Raw genomic sequence first — 23,862 nt, forward strand, 5'->3', positions numbered from 1 at the left:
ACATTTTTCTCAAATTTCGTCCGTTAACTCTTTCCTTTTCTACTTTCGAAAATATAAGAGAAAATGTATATGAACTTTTTAACTGAGACTATGCCAATCAATCTCAAAAAAGTTTTCGAGAAAATAAAAAAATTCAGAAAACTTTACGAAAACTTTCTATTTACTTCTGTTCTTTTGTTTTTGGTTTTTTTTTTTTTTTTTTTTTTTGAGGACCCAAATTTGTTGGCCACTCAATTTTTTTCTCGTTGAATGCAAGTTATAGTTCTCTCTAAATTCATTAATTTTTGAAACGTTAAATTACATACTCAAAAGAATTCAGAGAACACCATATAAAATCTACGAAGTTTTCGTAAAATTTTCTAGAATTTTCGTAGTTCTCTTTAGGATGTTTTTGAGATTGGTTTGCATAGCTTCAGTTACAAAATAAACAGATATTTTCTTCTCAAATAACGAAAATAAAAGAAGAAGAATTTGACGGGCAAAAGTTAATAAAAATTGTCACGGCCATTTTTCTGCTCGCTGCTGTATGATTCACGACATTTAAGAATCTAAGCAACAGATTCTTTTTGTGCAAAAGTGAATGCAAGAAAAGTTAAGATAATTTATAAATTTCATGGCATTTTATTTGCGCAATGTATGTATATCCATTTGTATGTGCTTGCCGATGTCAATCATTTTACAGACAATAGTAGGAAATAATGCATAATTTCGTCTTATATAAATAATATTATATTTCTAATAATCGGGGATTGCCCATATTGCTTTTTTAAATGTATGAAAACATTTTTTATTTGAAGCAATTTTTTAATTTTATAATTAATTTAATAATTTGGGAAAAATTTAAACAACGTGACATCAGGACGGACAAGGCGACAGCTGTTTCGATTATACCTTGTAAATCTTTGAAGAGATTTACAAGGTATAATCGAAACAGCTGTCGCCTTGTCCGTCCTGATGTCACGTTGTTTAAATTTTTCCCAAATTATTAAAATATTATATTTCGTTTAATTCAAAAAAAGACCTCCGATCTTTGACCGTCAGAATATTGAATTAATATCTACCCCAAATTTAGCAGCAAAGTAAAATGGAGAGTTCCGCTGATGTAAACAAATAGGTGGAGCAGGACTTTGTCTTCAATGTTGCTCAAAATAAAATAAAGAAACACTTGGCGTAATTTGTTCACGCGGAGGTTTAAGTGGAGCTTCCCTTCCAATCTCTTTCGTACTTTTTTAATTTTTGCTACAAATTGGTGGGACAGATAAATTTTTACTGAGAAGTTTTTCATGGCAGAAATATATTCGAAGTGTTTGCTAAAACACTGCCGATGGGCGACCCCGCTTAGGAAAACGTGTTTCAAATTGAACAACTATTTCTTTAATTTTTGATGTTACTTTGCCCGGCACTTGAATCCAGGATCTTTGATGTGATAGGTGGAGCACGCCACCAGACCACTGCGGCCACTTCGATACAAATGTCAATTATCGTAGCGAGAATAACTGTTGTAACTTTCTATGCAACGGAAAATTTTGTTATGGCGGTAAAGCTACAATAAACGATGATGATGAATATGGAAAAATGAAATTTCCTCCGCTACTAGTCGTTTTCTGCCTCTTCGTCTTCGCCTCCGTCTTTCATTTACTTTTGATATTACACTCCCTCTCCGTCCTCTTCTATCTTATTTTTCCTCTGATTTTTCTATTCCTACCTTTCTTCGTTTCTCTCATTCTCGTCTTCATCTCCCTTCCTCTCTCAATTGGTTTCTTTTTTGTTGTTTTTTTCTTTCTCCCTCTCTATTCGCCCTTCTCCCCCTCATTTCGTGCTCTTCTCCACTTTTTCTCACTCTCTCTCGCTCTCTATTTCTCTCAATATTCCACTCTTTCTCTTAATTTCCTTTCGCACCATTGTACTCTACTTTTCAATATCTATCGAGGTCTTCTTCGCCTTCCGTATATTTATTTTCAACTCCATCTCCATCTTTATTTTTAACTCTATTTCCATGTTCATTAAAACCTCCAACTCCATCTTTTTATATCTAAGTCTTCTTTCGAATTCCATCTGCATCCGCTTTCCGTTTCTATTTCCACCTCCATCGACATTTTCATCTCCGTCTACTTCTTCATCTTCATCTACGCATCAATTTCCATATCCACCTCCATCTCATATCCATATCTATCTCCATCTCCATCACCATCGCTATTTCCCCCCTCATCTCCATTTTCATCTACATATTCATCTTCATCTCCACCTTCGTTTTCACTTCCATTTCCATTATTGTCTCGATCTGTATTTCCATATCTTGCTAATCCCCACATCAATTTGCATCTCTTTTTTTATTTTAGTCTCCATCTCTATTACCTGTTCTTCATTACCACCCCTATGTTCATCCATTATCCCTCTTCCTTTTTCATCCAAACACCCTAAGTTGTGCTTCAAGTTGTCGCGGAGTTAGTTCGAATTTAGATGTTTCCTATACGAAGGACTTTAAAGGAACCCTCGATTCTCTAGGCGAAAATTCGTACCTGCCTACCCTAGCTAGGTTACCACATATGGCAGTATTTTATACATTTCGGTGCTTTTTAGTTGTGGTTATGTGGAAATTTTTGCTTGCGCTCCAAGCTCTTTATAAAACAGCCAATGAATCGATTAAATTGAATGTCGAGAATTCGAGAATCTCGCGAGAAGGCGGGACTCGCGAGAAATCGTAAGCTCTAATTACTACTATTCGACTAGTTGTTGGCATTCGATTAGTGAATAGTTTTCTTTTTTTTTTTAGTAAATTTTGAATGAGTTCTGCGATCCCTTACAATATTGTGGTGTTAGTGGAAGCTATTTGCTGCTCATATAATTCGCACCTTGACTCTTTGGTATCCTTGGAACCAAAAAAAATTGCATACTCAGACATGTTTCGGAAAGTCATTTTGCAGCAAACAAATTAATTCTTTTAATTATTATGCTAAACCTTTTACAGTTTTAGTTCAGAGAGTTGCGACTGTAGCTCAGAAAATTACAATTGAAGTCCAGAAAATTATAATTGTTGCACAAAAATTTCATTTGGATTTCAGAAAATTACAATTGAAGTTCAGAATTTTCAATTGAACTTCAATTATAATATACTGAACTTCAATTGTAATTTTCTGAACTTCAGTTGTAACTTTCTGAACTACAGATAGACATTCTGAAATTCAATTTAAAATTTCTGAAATTCAATTATAATTTTTCGGAGCTTAAATTTGAAATTCTGAACTTCAACTGTAACTTTCTGAACTATAACTGAAAGAGGAGTGTCGATTTTTAATCAATGCAAAAGCTGCTACTCGATTAGTCGACTAGTCAACAAGAATGAATAGGCCCACAAATTCAAATTTCTCACTATCACCCAAAAAATTATAAACTAAAAGTTTTAATTACTGGCATTACAAACAAAATTCAGTTTAATCCAAAAAAAATTGAGTAAGTACTAAAAGCACGAATTTTAAAAGTAATTATTATAAAATCAAATTTCTTTTAACCAACAAATTATTTGCTTGCATTTAGCATAATTTACCAGCTAAAAAAATATCGGCAATATTAAACTAGTGAACAACAAGCAATTTGTGAGAGTGAATTGTATTGCGTTTGCGCGAAGCCACTGCGCATGCGGCCACTCCTGCCTGATCTAACAACATAGCGACAGCAGCGCAATTTCGTGCACAGAATATCAGGTTAAGTAGATGCAAGCAAAAAAGCATAAAAAAAACAAAAAAATTTACAGAAATGCTAACAACTAACTGGTTATTGATAATTCACTGCGTCAGCTAAGTGGCAACCTTAAATAAATGCACTCATCATCTTAAGCAGTCACAACAGCAGCAGCAAATAGCAATTTGGTTTTGAATGTTAAAACATTGAGTTGAAATGCAATTATAAACTTGGTTCAGAAAATCTACTAAAAAAAAACAATTCCATAATTTATATTTTAGTAAGTATATTGAGCGCTCAGTTACATTGGACGGCGGGGGAGTGCACGGGGACGCGTGCACTCTACTTAAGAGCGCTTAATGTCAGAAAGGCGGCCAATGCAGACCAGGCAGCTCAGCTCGTTTACCTTAGCACGTCTAAAAGGCGCGCTGTACTCACTTTTTAACGTTTTCTTGATTTTCATATATGGATACACTAGCACACATACATACATACATATTTATGCGCACCGTCGTAGATATGTAACAACAATTTGACTTTTTGGCCAACAACTTTGTTTTGTCGTCAAAATTTTCGCTTTTATATTATTTTGACTTTTGCTTTCAACTACCAACGCCACGACATTTGAATTTATTTGTGTGTCGCCGCTGGTGACACCAACGGATAGAGTTTTATCAGGACTGTGGCAAATGTCAGCGGGTGTAAAAAAACGCTTAAAAAATTTAATAATGGTTTGGAAAAAACGCATTAATTAAAAAAGCGTCTAGAAAATAATGGTCACCTCAATTCCGTCTTCGACTCATTCGCTTTTAACATTTTAATTTCAAATTTCATTTCCAGCGCTTGAAAGGTGATTTCCGTTGTACAAATTTCCGGCAGCGGCCAATTGTTTAATGTCAATTTTTAGGTGAATTCAATACAGTCAAAGGTCGAGGCGAGGAAATTACACTTTGCATCAGTACAGAAAGAGATCTGTCTGTTAACATGATAACTTGAGCACAAATGGATACATTTTTACCAAATTTGGTACACTGAGTTCATAATGATCCTAATATTGGTATTGAAAATGCGCGGAATCAGATGATAACCACGCCTACTTTCTCGAGATCGAAAATTGGTAAACATTTTATAATTCACTAGACTGAACCCGCGCTTCCGCCTGTGAAACATTTTTTTTTTTCAAGTTCCATCACAAAAACATGCCTTTGCTACTTCCAGAAACTTATTGATGAAGTCGTGAAACTTGTCAAAGTTGTCAAAGTGAACAGTTGATTTACTGTTACTTTATCCAATCGACAACGCATCTTTCACAGGTCACCAACTTGCACTTCCAGAAGACAGTGTCCAGCTAGTATGCCTATTGTGAGCCTTAAGTATTCTCTTTTCAGAGATATGAGCGCTTTGTCCTGCTTGATGGATTATATGCAACTTCTGTCTCCTTTTGATTTCTCCCAAGAAGATTGGGACGTCTATCGTCGATTCAGCGTGTGTCGCACTCTACATAGCCAACTCATCGGCCTTTTCGTTACCTTTTATCCCTTTATGAGCAGGAACCCAGTATAGACGTATGGCCCGGCCTGATCTAAGTTTTTCCATTGTTTCTTGGCATTCCAGAAAAGTTCTTGATGTAGTACTGTGTGAGATTACTGTCTTAATCGCCTCCTGACTATCAATATATATATTGACGCGACTCCAGCTAAGCACACTTCCTCCAGAATTTATGCTGCTTTCTTCACGGCTAAATTTCTGCCTGAAAGACGCTGCAGTAATCTGGCAGCCTGTATGATCTACTTATTTCTGGATCTACACAGTAAACAGCAGACCCCACCCCTTCCGTTCACTTGAAACCATCGGTATATATGGGAGTTGTATTTTCTCTCAGCCTGGCGCCATCCATCCGACTCAATTGTGGCCCCCCGAACTCTTTAGAAACTCAAAGAAAATCCGTTTGGCCAATATTAGATGGTGCTTTATTGCTTTGGCCATACAACCTGCACTCAAGCTGCCCCTAGCCCTAAGCCTTGTTGCAGTAGCTAACGCGAGTGGTCTGCAGGCGGCATGTGTAGAATGGCATACAATGCTGCTGTCGGGGTAGTTTTTAGGGCTGCCATTATGCTAATCATTGATAATCAGCATACCCCCTCTAATTTTTTGGTATATGTACTTTTTTGTGTGGCTGTCTACCAAACAAGGACCACATAGTAAAGTATGGTTTTGACAAGTGCCATAAATACCCAATGAGGGATTTTTGGTGATAGGTCCAACGTGCATCTCAGTGCTAGTGAGGAAAAACATCATAAAATTAAAATTAGTCACTGTGAAAAAACGAAAAAATTCAAAAATAAGAAAATTTTTTTGTTTTTGTAAATTGGTTCTTATCTGTGATAAGCTCAATTGTTTTTTCGGGTTAACCGTTAAATGCAATATCTGCTTTTAATACCATTAGTCGAACAACACTGGATAAATTCTGCTTTATGGCCGCTTACGGAATGCGATATGTGCGTATATATACGTCCCTGCGGCTGAAGGTCAGAAGTAGCGCAGGGCTATTCCATTATGTCCATTTTAACATTATGAGGTCGTACGAAATGACAACGGTCCCCCCTTTGCAGACCATTTGAACGCGTTCTAAACTAATTCAATCGTAGGTGGTTCTAAAATAGTTATTTAAATTCATATAGCTCAGACTTAAGCGCTGTTGGTACAAGTGCGGCTACCAACTTTTCTGTTCCTGTTTGTAGGCAGTCATTAAACCTCTAGAATGAAACTCTTCCCATGCGTGACTGTCTCCTATTTTCGCTTCATGGAGTAAAATATTTCAGCTCTCATTTAAAGTATGCCTTAACTGTTCGATTTCGCACGAACTTAGGCTTCCTTACAAGGCGAATTCAGTACCAGGTGTTGTTATCCCAACAGCTGATTTGCTTCTTTCTTCTTGATCATTTTTCATACAACGCCTTGTACTAGATGTAATTTAACCGGAGTCAATGAAAATTTTCTTTTGACTTGACATTCTTCTGCACGGCGAATTGGTGAAATTCGCTTTGCCACCACCTGGTATGTATTCGACTTGCTTTCTTACTTGTTCTACATTGCTTTCGCTGTCTTCCTTATTTTTCTAATAGTCAGTGCGAACATCTCAGTTGATTTCTTTTGTAAATTTATATCTCATTCTGCTATTGTTTTAATTCGTATTAATTCAATTCACTAATTCTTTTCAATGTCTTTGCAGCGAAAGTGAATATGTTTTCCAATAGCAAAGCGAAATTCCAATTTCTTTTAATGCCGAATAATAAATAGGAAGACATACATAATTTGAAATTTAACAATGATTCCGGTCACTTAAAACACCACTAACAAAAACAACACCAACATTGGCACTCTTGTTGTTCGGTCACCTGCGGCGAAGCAGCTTTTTTGGCTTAAGTAGTGCGCAGGTGATTTCTGGTGATGCATGCAGTCATAGCAATTAATATTCAACTCGCTTGCCATTTTGGCCCATTAGTTAAAGTTCATCAAGTGGCATGAATTATTAACTAAATGACACACTAATTTATATCATGCCTTTGCACTGATGACCTTTCTTGTTAAATCGAAAGTTACTCGGTCTTTTTATTATTGTTGTAATTAAGCTTTTTTGAAAGATTAGTTTATTGCTTGTGCTATCTTCATTTGTATAATCATGATGATGCTCGTATGTTAATTTTTAAGAAAATGACAATCGAAACTTTTGATACTTTTACTTTCTTTTAAGTTACTTTGTTTTCATGAATGTAGAGAAACCAAAAATATGGTGAATATGTGGTGAATATTAAATAGAAAGCCTATGACGTATTCTAGTATGTAATGTAAAATGCAGGCTTTTAACATTAGCAAACAATATAGCATGGAAATAAGCTCCAAGTACTAACTTAACAATTTTTAGAGAGCGACCGATTCGTTTCGATTTCGAATTCGATTCCATGCTTGTTCGAATGAAATCTTGGTAGGATGGAAATGCTAGAAATCTTCAAATACGACAACTACTTAGGAATTGTATTCCGGTTTTCTTTTACGAAATAGTAAGCTTAGAAAATGTGAGTTCCGATTTCTTTGCTGTAATTCCTGATTTCTATTACCAGATATTGGCGGCCGCTGTGGTGTGATGGTAGCATCCGCCGCGTACCTCACCAAAGGTATTGGGTTCAACTCCCGGGCAAAGTAAAATGAAAAATTTAGAAAAGTGTTTTTAATTAGAATAAAGTTTTTCTAAGAGTGGTCGGCCCTCGGCGGTGATTTGTGGTGTGAAAGAAACTTTGCCGCTAAATATTGTCGTGCAGTTTAAATGCGTACCACAAGGATAAGGACTCCTTCTATGAGAAAGTAGAAAAGACATGCGATGACTGCCCCGTAATGATATTAATGAACTTGCAGGGTAGCGTTAACGCCAGAGTGGGCACAAGAAAGTCTATAGCCCTACAGTTGGAAAATGTAGCCTCCACTATCAAAAATGTCTCAATAAGTTCACGCTGATTGACTTCGCCGCAGTTCGGAATATGATAATTACAAGATCCAGTATAAAAATATACTCCAAGCTGTTTGTCTGTCTTCTCCTGATCGAAGACCACGAAACCAAATCGATCACATCGTGTGTTCTGCATACCCGCACTCTATTCGGTCCAAATATCGACTCAGTTTCTATCTTGAAGCTGCCAAATTACGTACACGCCTTTGTGCAGCAGAAAAAGTGCGTGCTGTTACACAAGGATAGTTTGCCATCGAAAGACTACTCACGAAACAGACAGCTGATAATTACTTCACTTGGTCCTCACACCTGCTCACTGAGAGCAATCTGAAGAAGAACCTGAAGAAAGAAACGTGCAAGCAGCTCAGATGCTCGCTGATAGGAATAATGCGCGTAAATTCTACAAAAAAATAGGTGGTATCAGAGCATGCTGAAGTTGTGGTGGAGCACTTGTCCTCATTGCTAGCTAGTGAGTGGAAAAGGGTCCCGACAATCTAATCGCCACTGACGGAAAACACGTTACTGCACTCGACTATGACGAAGGGAGAATAACAAGGCAATATCACGACTAAAGAATAACACAGAAGTAAGGAGTTGATGAAGAGGATGCATCAACTCATATGCAAAATATGGTCGGACGAGCGCATGCCTCCAGATTGGAATTTAACATATTGTTGTCTGAAAAAATTGTTGAGATTGGTCGTATATATAGCATATATTACCCCCAACCGATTGTTCAGATAAGAAGCTTTTCGTAATTACTGTCCCATTTTAACATCTAGAGGCTTCAGATTTCACCGAATGCTTACGTATAGGGCAGTCATTGTTGTCTGAAAAAATTATATAGTTCGGTGGTATATATAGTCAGTCTCGTGCTTACTGGTTTAAGTTGTGATTGCACCACTTGTAAACATATTCCTTATAACTCAAATTGTCTAAAACACTCTCACTTTGCCGAAACTTCAACAAAATCAATAAAAAAAATAATAAACTATTGTAATATTTATTTATTTACAAAACTTAAGTCACACTTTAAAAATCACTTTCTATGTAAATTTCCAGTGAAAAGACAAAAGTAGTAGCAAATACATATATACAAGTATGCTAAAATATGTAGGTGAATAAGTTAGTGTGAACGTCACACGTGATGTTGGCAATGACACCAAAACAAACTGCGCACTACAACGTGCCAACTGCACAAGGTGAAAAAAGCGAAAAAATCATCAAAAGCGCATGCGCAAAGGTGCGTATACAGCATGCAATTGTATTTATATACATATCTGTATATATATGTATTTCCTGAGCTCTATTGAAAAATTATGAGGACACAAATATACAAAAAAAGAAAATAAATTGTATGGATGTAAGAAAGCACAATAAAGTAATGTAAAAAAAAACATAAAAACATTTTAAATGACAGACAAAAGTGCGCACAGCAAGCGCAGCAAAACTACAACAATAAATAAATTCACGAATGCACAATGCAGCTCATAAACATTTTTGTTTAGCACATAATTGTTGATATTTTTAGCGTTTTATTATTTATTTTTAGTTTCTTCTTTCTCTCTTCTTTTCCGTCATTTTCACCTACGCATTCACGCTTTTATTGATTTTTTATTTATATATTTTCTATACGTTCAACAATTTTAATATATTTTTCTTGAAGACCCACTCAGCTGCGGTCAATTGGGGGAAATAACAACAGCTAACATAAAGTTAAAATTAGAAATGAAAAATAAAATTAAAGGCAATTATTTCAAATGCATGCAGCAATGAGAGGCAACAAGAAGAGAAGGTTGCACAGTGAACTTTTCAAAATTCCAAAAACTAACGAATCCAACAACTTTTATTTTAAGGTCAACTCATTTCACTTTCTTCTAATAAAAGCACAACTTTCTGGTTGATTGTATGACTGACTGATTGACATACAGACAGCGCCTGAGTGAATAATGGCTGTGGACGGGAAATGCAGGAGCAGCTAACCAAAGAGGAAAATATCAGAAAGCGTTGATAGAAATGCATCCAAATTATAAATTGTTAGATGAAGATATTAAAATGAAGTGATGGCACACCCGCCAACTTCCATATATTTATTTATAGACAGACCTAAACATGCATACATATGTATGTATGCTTATACATATGTATGTATGTATGTTTATTTATGAGCATGCATCTCTACACAATTTTGGGCAGCAAACACACAAAACTAAATAAATTTGTTTGGACTATTGAAGAACTATTTTATATTAGCAGTGGCCGAACCGATATATAGAAATTTCGATATGAAACTTTTTTTCTGGCTGACCTTGCTTCAATTGTACAAAGCTACGAATACCTCCCGGTTTCATCATAATGTTTGGTTTTTGTACAACTTCTTGTCAACTATATAGGAACGACAAGGAATTTAGTTTGGAGGCAAACCGGTTTCAGAGTGCAAATTAAGGCTTCTTAGAACATAGGATGACACATCCTTAGAACGAAAAATGACACTGAAGATGGCACAACACCGAAACCAGTTTGTCTCGAAGCCAAATTTGACCAGGGCTGACGGAAGAACGTTCCGATAAACATCGATTATCGATCCGGTCGAAAAATCAACCAAAAACAAATTAAAATAGTCCCAATATTGTTTAACCTTTCGGATATTTAAGTTAGCCCAGTACTTACTTGAAATAAACCTTCAGTAAGATTTAAGGCCGCCACAATCAACCAAGATGTTGCATTTATAAATATGAATGAATTTCAGAATTGTCAATAAAAAAAATTTGAAAAATCATTTTAATATAAAAAATTTAACATAAAAGTCACACCACTACATATGCACTTATTCATACTATAGACACGCTGTGTGTGTGTACTTGCTTTTTGTGTAATATGCTGAATCGTGAGCATGGCCGAGGAGTTGCTTTGTACACAATAAAAATTAAACAAAAATACATAGCTGATCATGCATCATGTCTATTTCATTTCTTTCCTTTGCTTTCCTTTATTTTCCATTCTATTCTTTTATTTTCCTTTCCTTTGTTTAATTTTCTTTGCTTTCCTTTCCTTTCCATTCCTTTTATTTCCTTTCCTTTCCATTCCTTTCCTTTCCTTTTCTTGATTTTCCTTTCCTTTCCTTTCTTTTAATTTTCTACTTAATTCCTTTCTTTTACTTTCATTTCTCTTCAATTTATACTCCTTCCTTTCCTTTCCTTCCTTTTTTTCCTTTCCTTTCCTTTCCTTTCCTTTTCCTACCTTTTGTTTACGAGAAGCAGATTGATTAAATCATACCCTTCCTGCCAGAGCAATATAAAATTTCCCTATTTTGAGCTTACTTATTCATTATATTACCCATCGAATGTTCCTATTATTATAATAAAATTACAAATTATATTTCTTTTATTTTCATTCCTCTTCCATTGATTTTCCTTCCTTTCCTTTCCTTTCCTGTCCTTTCCTTTCCTGTGGTTGAATTTCAACCACTGGGCGAACTCTAGTCAATATTAAAAATGTGAAAATTTTTGTTATTTACAAATTTGGTAGTTCATATGTTGGTCTCCAAGTATCTACTGCCTAAATTTTTTCCTATACCCTTTATATGATTAGTAAATTCGTAATCGTTACAAATTTAGTATATTATCTTTCACAAATAATTTAGGGGGGGGGGGGGGGGGAGGTATAAAACTCGGTCTATCTGACCTACACCATAATATTTTTTATCGGTGTTATAAAAATCGAGAACTAAGCAGTTTTGGAAAACTAAACATTTCGGCGATATCTCTGGATATTTGCATCGTTGTTTTCGGGATAGTTTATGAGGTACTTCGAAATTTTTCGGGATTATTTTCAGATTATTTCGGGATCATTGCGAGCCTTTTCACAATAATTTGGGACCATTTTCGGATCATTTCAATATTATTTTCGGGAATATTTCCGATCATTTCGAGATTATTTTCAGATAGCTTTTGGATTGTTTCTAGGAGTATTTCCGAAAAATTCTGCGATCATTTTTGATTCATTTCAGGATAACTTCGGAAATATTCTGGTAATTATATCATCGGGACCGTCTTTTAATCATTTCTAGATCATTTTGGTGCTATCTGCTGATAGTTTCAGTATTCTTTTCAGGCTTATTTCAATTCGTATTAGTTTTGGCTTTATTTCCAAATTGTTTCGGATCTATTCCCGAAGCATTTCAGGGTAATTTGGGGGATGTTTAGAGATCACTGTGAGACTATCTTACGATAAGTTTTTTTATAGGTATAGGGATCAATTCCGTGTTATTTCAAAGCTATATCAGAATAATCCCGAAATTTCTTGTGTTATCATTTCGAAACTATATTCAGATGATTTCATAACTACCTCGGGGACACTTTGGGATTGGTGTGTTTTGGTATTATTTCCAAATTTTTTTCTGATTTAGTTCAGCGAATGTTACGTTTTTCCTAGAGTAGACACAGCTGCAAGTAATGTCTAGCAATTCATAAAATTAGATAAATCTTTGAGCTTTTTATTAAACAAAAGCATTGTAGGTTAGGTTGAGCCGGTCCGGACGGATTGGAACGTTTTCCGTCGATTCAGCGAGTTCTGAACCCTTCTTTGCCAACTCAGTGGCTTTTTCGTTACCTTTTATCCGTTTATGACAGGGGAACCAATAGGGATGTATGTGCCGGCCTGAGCGAATGTTTTCCAATGCTCCTTTGCATTCTGGGGTACTTGTTGGTGAAGTACTGTGTGAGATTATTGCCTTATTTACCGCCTAACTGCAGCTTAAGCAAGCTTCCTTCAGAATTTCAGCTGCTTTCTTCACGGCTAAAATTTCCGTCTGAAAGACGCTGCAGTTTTTAGCCGCCTTAAGGGTCTACTTATTTCCGTTAATTTGGAACCATCGGTATACACAAAAGTTTTGTAACCTAGTTTGGAAATTTTCTTATCTAAGCTAATATTTTACCTTTTGGCAACAAGAACTTCCACTATTTTCGCATGCTGAGTCGAAGAAATTTCAAAAGAGAGGTTATAAATAAAACGAATGTGTTTCCGGTCTATGTATGAATGCCCACATTCGTCATTAACTTCTCAAAATTTTCCGGTTTTTTTTTTTTCATTAAAATCCAATTATTGATTTAATACAATTGCATATTCCCGCCACATTTACTATCTCTACAAACCAATATAAAAATCAAGCGCGGTATATAATAAACAACATACAAAGAAAGACATTACATACGTAAGTATCTACCAGTTACAAGCTTACACTTACCATTTCTTTTCTTAAAATGGCTAATTGCGTATCCAATGTGCTTCCTGTCACGCTCGTCGTCAAGGCACCGCCAGCGCCAGCGGCATTTGATGTGACAGCCGTTTTCGGGGGAGTTGCATGCGTTGTTGCTGCCGTTCGTGTTGTTGCCGTTGGTGATAATGTTGCTGATGTTGTTTCTGCTGCATTTTCTCTTGTTGTGGCATTTGCTGATGCCTTTGACTTGCCGGTGGTTAGGTTGTTCGATTCAATTTCATTGGTTTCCGACAATTTCGCTTTATCAAATTCAATTTTGCCAATATTATTATTATTGTTGGCAGTGCTACTACTATTATTGATATTGTTGTTGCTACTAATATTATTATCTTCTTTTTGGTATTCTAACTTATTGTATATATTATTATTGCTCATTGGACTATGTCTACTACTTGAGTTACTATTGTTAACGTTGCTGTTGTTGTTATTGTTATTTTGGGTTTCCACATTAATGCCAGCATCATCGCTGATCATACCCGAATCCGAACCAAGCATTTTATTAATACCACTGAGACTTTTTGGCAAAGGTGGCAGATCGGCTATAGACATAATTCTGTAAGTATAAAGAAAAAAGGAATAAGAAAATAATAAAAATTAGCGGCTATATTAATTTATTGTATAATAAATTTTGCACGTAAATGAATTTATTTTTAAAGCCAACTGGATCCACTCAGTCTAGTAGATGAAATGTCATATAGCCCCCCAGATTCGACTGTTGTTTTAAAAACTAAATGGATGCCACAATTTAACTTATGATTTTAAGCAGCCATACCAACTCATGGCTTTAGTGGCTCTCTATAGTTCACAACAACATAACATTGGATCTGTTTGGCTCTCGACAATAAAAAAAGACCGATTTCAATAGCACCACACGTAAATCTAGCCAAGCAAGCTTTGAATTGCATTGGCTCCCCATAGCAGACGGTACAAAAATAAATCAGCATGCTTTAGCAGCCGGCCTTTCATTTTGATTACCAGGAGTGCTCTAAAGATTTGGCAAGCGGAATTACACGATAATATCGAGATATGATTGACCTTCTAGACTGAGGTAATTTCACCTTATCCTAGTAATATCTGAGCAGCTAAGTATGAAGTGTCTTACTGATTCCACCAACGTCATATTCCATGCAGCTGAAGCAACCTGTATCTTGATTAACCCGGCTAACCATATGCAATGCATACCACCATATTTTACAGGTAGTCAATTATTTTGGGCTCTAGCTCTCAGTTCTTTGCCGTTGGTTCCCTGCAGAAGTACAAGTCAACCTGGAAACTTTTTAATAATGTGACGCAGCGAACAGAAAGAATAATCAAGTGCATTTTTGATCGAATTTCTTCAATTAAATTATATAAATATCTATAAATGTTGTAACTGAAACTAAGCAAAAGTGTTGTCAAAAAAATTGAAAATTCGGAAAAATTTTACGAAAATTTTGAATTTTTTATTTGAGTTCCCTGAACTTTTTTTGAGTATACAGGTTTTGTAGCCCAATCAATTTTAGTCTACCAAATTCTATTCAAAAGCCAAATAATAATTTCGAAATTTTATTATTTCGAATTATCCCGAAAACCTTTTGGAACTCGGTTTGCATTGTATCAGTTACAAAATGCATAAACTTTTTTTCTTAAATTATGGAATATAAAAGATTTAAAATTTAATTGACGTAACTTTATTAAAATTTTCACTGCTATTTTCTTGTTCGCTGCTGTAAGTACATAATTCAGTGAACAAAACTCAAAACGACTCCTCGGGTTCAGCAATGGCAAGCGAATATATGAAGCTAGCTTAGGAAAATGGGTAGAAATTCATTCTAATTGGTGTGTTTCAGGAGTCTGACTAAACTTCAGCTACCACAAGAAATTTTTTATCAAAATATTTAGAAACAGAAAGCAAACAAAAAGTTGTTTTCCAAATTACAAACATAGGAGTTTATTCGTTTTTATAGCATCATATTAATCGGTTAAAATGAAATCTTAATTTACACTCAAATAACCACTTTCACAATACCGAAATGAAGTAAGCATAATCATAAAAATCGGACGACGCACAGTGTAGCGATACTATGTCATCTGCGGCTAAAATTAAGTAACGTTTCCATTTGCCAGAACCCGCGACTTGTTGTAGGAAGAAAATCTAAAATTGTATTTTTTGCCTAACTAATTGGCATGCCTTCTACATTGGTAGGCGGACAAATTAAAAATGCCGAGATTTTATCAAAAAAAGTAGCTTTTTATATGTTCCTCTAATTAGAACGATGATGGCACATCGTAAGCATTCTCTTGGTAATCTTTTCCACTCGCGAGATCTGCATTGTTTCATTGCTTTATACTAAAAAATGCAAAAGTAAAAGAAAATCAAGTAAGGAAGGCTAAGTTCGGGTGTAACCGAACATTACATACTCAGTTGAGAGCTATGGAGACAAAATAAGGGAAAATCACCATGTAGGAAAATGTACCTAGGGTAACCCTGGAATGTGTTTGTATGAGATGTGTATCAAATGGAAGCTATTAAAGAGTATTTTAAAAGGGAGTGGGCCTTAGTTCTCAAGGTGGACCCCTTTTCGAGATATCGCCATAAAGGTGGACCAGGGGTGACTCTAGAATTTGTTTGTACGATATGAGTGTCAAATTAAAGGTACTAATGAGGGCTTTAAAGGGAGTGGACCTTAGTTGTATATGTGAAGGCGTTTTCGAGATATCGAACAAAATGTGGACCAGGGTGACCCAGACCATCATCTGTCGGGTACCGCTAATTTATTTATATATGTAATACCACGAACAGTATTCCTGCCAAGATTCCAAGGGCTTTTGATTTCGCCCTGCAGAACTTTTTCATTTTCTTCTACTTAATATGGTAGGTGTCACACCCAGTTTACAAAGTTTGTTTCTAAAGTTATATTTTGCGTCAATAAACCAATCCAGTTACCATGTTTCATCCCTTTTTTCGTATTTGGTATAGAATTATGGCATTTTTTTCATTTTTCGTAATTTTCGATATCGAAAAGGCGGCGTGGTCATAGTCGGATTTCGGCCATTTTTAATACCAACACAAAGTGAGTTCAGGTAATTACGTGAACTGAGTTTAGTAAAGATATATCGATTTTTGCTCAAGTTATCGTGTTAACGGCCGAGCGGAAAGACAGACGATTTACTGTGTGTAAAAACTGGGCGTGGCTTCAACCGATTTCACCCTTTTTCACAGAAAACAGTTATCGCCCTAGAATCTAAGCCCCTACCAAATTTCACAAGAATTGGTAAATTTTTGTTCGACTTATGGCATTAAGGGTATTCTAGACAAATTAAATGAAAAAGGGCGGAGTCACGCCCATTTTGAAATTTTCTTTTATTTTTGTATTTTGTTACACGATGTCATTACTGGAGTTGAATGTTGACATAATTTACTTATATACTGTAAAGATATAACCTTTTTTTATTATGACTTTAAAAAAAAATTTTTTTTTAAGTGGGCGTGGTCGTTTCTTATTTTTTTTTTTTTTTTATACATATAGTAATAGGAGTAACGTTCCTGCCAAATTTCATCATGATATCTTCAACGACTGCCAAATTACAGCTTGCACAACTTCTAAATTACCTTCTTTTAAAAGTGGGCGGTGCCACGCCCATTGTCCAAAATTTTCGTAATTTTCTATTCTGCGTCATAAGTTAAACTCACCTACCAAGTTTTATTGCTTTATCCGCCTTTGAAAATGAATTATCGCACTTTTTCAATTTTTCGAAATTTTCGTATCGAAAAAGTGGGCGTGGTTATAGTCCGATATCGTTCATTTTAAACAGCGATCTGAGATGAGTTCCCGGGAATCTACATGCCAAATTTCATCAAGATACCTCAAAATTTACTCAAGTTATCGTGTTAACGGACGGACGGACGGATATGGCTCAATCGAATTTTTTTTCGATACTGATGATTTTGATATATGGAAGTCTATATCTATCTCGATTCCTTTATACCTGTACAAGCAACCGTTATCCGATCAAACTTAATATACTCTGTGAGCTCTGCTCAACTGAGTATAAAAATGAACTTTATTATATCTCGAATATTCACTGTCATTGGGAACGCGACTTTTTTCATATATTTAAAATAAATTTTTACATGTTTTAATACAACTCGTAACATTGTGTGCCGCACCCACATATTTAAGCGGCTTATCGCATAAGCAAATGCCCTAAACTTTCGAGTGCCTTTTTTTTTGGTCGCTTCTTCTTTTTCCACTTTTCAAACTGCTTACGCATCAGCACTTTCGTTAAAATGCTAATTAAACTTTCTTGCTAGGTAATGTTATCCCTTCATTTTTTCATAAACTCTTTTTCATTTTCGCTTTTTTTTTTTTTTTGTTTAAACAGCAATAAAGTTTCAAACATAAATTAAATCAAAATCTCCATTATAATAATAAATAAGGCAATTTGAATAATTGTAACACGCGAGGGCTAGACAAAACCGGAAAAAAAATCTAGCTAATAACAACAGTCATAATTTATTAAGCGTAAATACTCAAAAGTCTATACAATTTTGGTGGCTTACTTAACTGACTAGAAAACAAGAGCATAACCTAGTTACTATAAAAGAATAAACAAACGGAAACAGAGTAAAATAGCTTTTAATATTTATAAATTTTTTTTGTTGTAATTACAATAAGTAGGTGCAAAAATCGGTGTTTGTCAGTGAGCAGCCGCCAGTTATTGTTAAATTTTTATGAACCAATAAGTGAAACAAAAATTTTCGATAGCAGCGGCACTCAAAATAGTAAAATGTAGCTCGAGCACTTCACTGACGGATAGGAAAAGAGCGATATTTTTAAGCAATCTTCCCGGATTGCTACTATAGAGTGGCTTGAGATATTATTTAGGTTTTATGGAGCAGAATGCTTTTTAAACCGTTATACGCTTTTGTTTTAGAAAAGGGAATATTTTATTTTATCAAGTACAGAAGTATGTATTGCATTTGTTATTTGTCTTACTTAAATAGCGTAATCAGCGAGAGAATAATGTTCTTAATTTTAATATAACTTGGTAGAAGTATGACTTATCTGTAATGTATCTTTCTTTGCATCATCTTATTATTATTATAATTATCGGTTTTGTAGATGTGTTATAGTAGATGTTTTATAGAAATATAATAGACGAGTTATCGAAGTGTTATAAATTTGCCGCCTTTTCGTGGAAGGTTATTATAAATGATTTACCGTTTTGTTACTAAAAAGGTAAAAAAATTGCATCGATTTTCTATACAGAAGGGATCGATTTGTTATCGAAAGATATCAATCTATTTTCGAAATTAAATCGAAGAAAATCGATCGCATATTTATCGATTTGTTATAAAAGTTCAGTTTGTTATCAAAAAGTTAACAGTCAATTATTGAAAAGTGATGGATATGTTTTCAGAAAATTATCGATTTCTAATCGAAAATTTATCAAAAAGTTATTGATTTTTATAAAAGAATTTTCGAATTGATATCGAATCATATGAACTTGCTAGCTTTTATATTTTAATATATAAAATACGTTTAATAAATAAAATATAGTAATGCAAATAAATATAAATTCTTTATATCCCTAGACGTTGTATCTCTTTTAACTAACACACCTATACACAATTACCACAATAATAATGTAGAAATGGCCAATTCTTCAAACATATACCAAAATACCCAAAACCGGGTTTCTTAAAATTTTCGAGTTCTGTTTGAGAGAAAATAATTACTTTTTATACGATGAAACGTACTACCAACAAATATATGGCATGCCGATGGCAGTGGCAATCCCTTGTCACCGACTAATAGCTGATATTGTCTTATACTATGTCTACACGGTACACGATTTCGGTAGTATGATTTCGTAAATTACATTCCTGTCCAAACGATTATGCTTCTTCTTTTGCATAATTTCAAATAACATTTGTTTTCGCTTTTTCCCCCACAGTCGAATTAAAACGTTCAAGATAAACATGTTTTTGAAATTTGACAGCTAGTGCGGACAGACCATAGATTAATTTGCGTAAATTGTAATCGACCACAGAGTCGCTCAGTAAATTGCACATAATTTGGGTCCAATTTCGATGAAATTAAGAAGAATTTCTAATTTCGTTTGACATTTTTCACATAACGAAATTAGCTAAGTTTGAGCTAATTTCGGTTGAAATTAAGAATCTTCCGAAATCAAATTGGTTTTGGTGCCGTGGAGACATACTATTATATAAAATTATAAACGACAGCCTCACTGAGCTGAGATCCAAAGATGTACATATCAAATACATAACCAAATATGTAGTCGATATGTGGAAGCTTCTAAATGCATTCAATGGACAACATACGAAAATTCAGTTCACCCTCGAAACAGTAAAGTTCAGGAAAATAGCTTTCTTAGATGTGGAGATTCGCAATTCCCCAGATAACAATATAAGAACCAACTAGTACAAAAAAGCCTTAGCATCATCTAGAATGATACATTTTCAATCAAATCAACCATGGACTCAAAAAAGGAACACGGCTGTTTATATATTATTGCTCTAACTAGAGGAATTTAATGTTGTCAATTTTGTAAGCTTAGTAAAATGTAAAATCAGTTTTATATGTAACATGTTAATTTGCCTGTATTTAATAACTTTGTTTTTCGTTTTTTCAAAAATAATCCTGAGGAAGACGTGAATATGCGTCGAAACGCGTCGGTTGAAATGAAAAAATAGATTTTATTGAGATAAATCGGTCGAATATCTGAAAAAAACAAAATATATTTTTATTTTTAAAATCATCTTTTGAATTTTTAAAAATTTCCCGAACACTCACGAAAAATGTGTGTACCTCAGATACTGAAAAAATAAATAAATATTTGGCGCAACTTATCTACGGGGAGATTTAGACCGAGCTTCTCTTCCAATTTGCGCCATGCTTCTTTTGATTTCCCCTACATGTTTTATGACGACTCCGAACGGCATCTGCAAGGAATGTGAGTTTTCACTGGGAAGCTTTCCATGGCAGGAATTCACTTGAAATGTTTGGCAAATCACTGGGAAATGTTATAATTTTCCGTCAAATGCGGAGCCAAGTCGACCATTTTATGTCAAACAATTTTTGAAAAACATCCTAGGTCATTCTTAAACTGAGTTCTGACATAGTCTCTGCCCCCCGAATTAGCTCACTTCGGTAAATTCAAAACAACAACTTGAAGTTAATTATCGATTACCGGGTACGTAATTTGGTATAACTTTTTTCAATTTGTCCAAGACATCTGGCAGCCCTTCATATATGTAGTCACCAAACAGTTGCTTATAGCCACATACGTAATATAATATTCCCATATTGCTAGTACAATATTCTCGCAATGAGTTTCTAATACGAAATCAAAAGAATAAAGTCTACACAATTCTTGTGATTATAGCAATGTAGGTTCGACTACAAAAAAATATAATTTAGGTAGATTCTCTCATCGAAAAACAAAACCAAAATATTTTAACAGCAATGTACCGTGTGCCGTGCCTGCACTAACAGTATAGTATTAAGATTATAATGTGGCCAGGAATCATGAAACGACCCTATTGTTGACAAATATCGTTCTTCACTTTTTGAGTGTTTCTTATAGGAAATTTAACGATCCGCAGGTTTTTCACAAATCGCATTTAAAGCCAAATCGGACCGCAAATACGATTTTTTGAAATATTTCGATGCATGCGCCACCTATCGGATTATTTTCTTATTATTGCATTGTCATCTGGTTCTGAACTATATTCCAAGTTTCAAGGTTGTAGCTTGTCGGGAAGTTAATTCAATTTTAATTATAAAATTCGTTCACAACGGACAGCCGCTACACAGAGTCAAGCTAACAAAAACTTTAAACGCGGTTTCCTCGAAAGCTTGATTTCGCACAATGGGGTCGTTTCATGATTCCAGGTCACATATGCTTATAACATAAATTTCAGAAAATTTTAAAGAAATAGTGCAGAATGCCTTGAACTATAAATTGTTCCACCATTTTCCATTTTCATGATTAGGGATGAACAAAAATCAATTTATGGAATCTCTGAAATTAAAACTGAAATAAAAGTATGACTTTCCAGCTGTTTCACGAATTTTTGATTCATCAAAACGTCTCGCACGACCTAGGTCTAAATAGCTACCGACTTCGTACGTTGGCTAATATAGACATTCGTAGAGCAAATCTATATCTTAATCGCATCAATCTCAAAACTAAAAAATCAACGTTTCTTGCAAGATTTGATATAATTTTCAGGTCAAAATCTGAATGTAGTTATCTCGAATACGAGATAACCATAAAGAAACAAAACAACCGTTCACAAACAACTAAGTTGCAAATGCAATATTACCTTGCGGCGTTAAAAATCATGTTCAAAACAAGTAATAAGTAATCAAATTGTCAATATTATTACGTTGTCACATAAGTAGAACTACAAAGTAGGTACTTAATATTAGTGGATGCAGTTTGATGTTCTTATTAGTTGTAGTTTTTCAACTTGTCTTTTACAAAGTATCAACGCCAATCATTCCAGCCAACACCAAGTACAAGTATATCAATCATAAAGCCACGTTTTGTAGTCTTGACCAATAAATGAAACCGGATTGTACTTACAAGGTTGTTTACTTTTTTTCTTTTTCAAACAGGAACAAAATAATAAATCTTTAAACACACATACATATATTTTTAAATGCCTATGACAATATTAATTTTTCTTTCGTTGCTTATGCAACTTTATTCAATAATTCTATACGATTGTTAAGCATGAGCGAGAGAAATGATCTGGGTGTGATAATCATGTTTTTATATAGCTTCTATTAGCTCGGGTTGTATGTACATTTGTATGTAACAGAATTTCTGAGCTTGATTTCCAGAAGTTTGATTAATTTGAAATTTTGCACACGTATCAAGGGCCGATGGCAATGCAATAATTTGATGGTGCCATTGGCGAAGGTATCTCTTTTTGCCTCAAATAATGCTTCCGAAAGATTTGCTCACATCAGTATAATTATTCTTCGTCAATTTGAACTTCCCAAAATTTTGTATCGAAATAGTTACTTTTTCAATACTAAAATACTACCTTCCTCGACACTTTTTTGTCTTAAGGCTTTAGTAACTTTCATCTCTATCGAAATATTTTCTAAATGCTATGTCGCTTTCGTATCATAATCGTCGTTTCGCTAGGGGGCGCAGTTCTTCCCGTAGGCAGATAAGAATTCGAAACAACTGCGATGTCTCGGGCGATCATTTCTTCAGATATGTTGTATCGAATTAGTTACTTACGGGATAGAAATTGCTGACACGGACTGTAATAATTTATATGAATGTATTTCTAAAGCATTTCATTAAAACACAACTTCAATTAATGCGTTGACCTACTCAGAGAAAGAATTTGTGTATTCGATATTTGTATGTATGTTTCTTCAAAATACAAGCGGTCGTGCACCCATACAGACATACGCATTGGTGCTGAAACATGACTTGTTAGCCCAAAAGCTGAATCACAAAAGCACAACAATAATATTTAGCAACTAATAATTAGCAAGTTCATTAGCCCCAAAGTGTGTAGTGGACTTTTTTGGAAGCAGTTAATGTGATTCCATTAACGTTCGAATACGCTTTAGCGAATTTCGAGAAAGGGTGTGGTAAAATTGGTAATAAATAAGTAAATGAAATTACATTTTGTATATGTGCTTGTGAAGCAAACAAATTATAAAAGTTTATATTTGTACAATACATATATGTACATATGTATATATATATATGTATGTCAGTCATGAAATGCGTGACCAGTGATTTTTTGCTGTTTTAAGCTGTATCATCAAAAATAATAGAATTGTGTATTAATATACATACATACATGCAGCAGCGAACACAAAGTTAGAAGTGGACAGTTTTGTCATTTTCGTTAATTTAATTCCGCTTTTTTTATTTACAATTGTTTTTGATTCATCAAAAAATAATAATTTTTCAATTATAGAAAAAATAAACCAACAATAAAAATAAAATAAATGTAAGGCGCGATAACCTCCGAAGAGATCTAAGGCCGAGCTTCTCTTCCAATTTGCGTCGTGCTCCTCTTGATTTTTCCCTACAAATTGGCCGGACGGGACCTACATGTTTTATGCCGACTCCGAACGGCATCTGCAAGGCAGTTGAGTTTTCACTGAGAGCTTTTCATGGCAGAAATACAATCGGAGCGCTTGCCAGACACTGCCGAGGGGCGACCCCGCTTAGAAAAATTTTCTTCTAATTAAAAAATCTTATTTCTAAAATTTTGATGTTGCTTTGCCCGGGAGTTGAACCCAGGGCATACGGTGTGATAGGCGGAGCACGCTACCATCACACCACGGTGGCCGCCATAAACCAACAATAAATATCATAAAAATTTTTGTTCTGTCCTTCAGCTCGAATT

General features: G+C 34.7%; 1 protein-coding gene across 6 annotated transcripts in view; it reads right to left on the reverse strand.

Annotated features, from left to right (window-relative positions):
• LOC137238226 (serine-rich adhesin for platelets) overlaps nucleotides 1–23,862 on the reverse strand; it is a 193,104-nt gene that overhangs the window by 91,732 nt on the left and 77,510 nt on the right. For all 6 annotated transcript variants that reach the window (XM_067762989.1, XM_067762988.1, XM_067762987.1 and 3 more), the window contains exon 3: nucleotides 13,428–14,013. In XM_067762989.1, coding sequence (XP_067619090.1) covers nucleotides 13,428–14,013 — 586 coding nt within the window. The remainder of the gene's footprint in view (nucleotides 1–13,427; nucleotides 14,014–23,862) is intronic.

Source organism: Eurosta solidaginis, chromosome 1 (assembly GCF_040869045.1).
Source record: "Eurosta solidaginis isolate ZX-2024a chromosome 1, ASM4086904v1, whole genome shotgun sequence".
Taxonomy (NCBI): domain Eukaryota; kingdom Metazoa; phylum Arthropoda; class Insecta; order Diptera; family Tephritidae; genus Eurosta; species Eurosta solidaginis.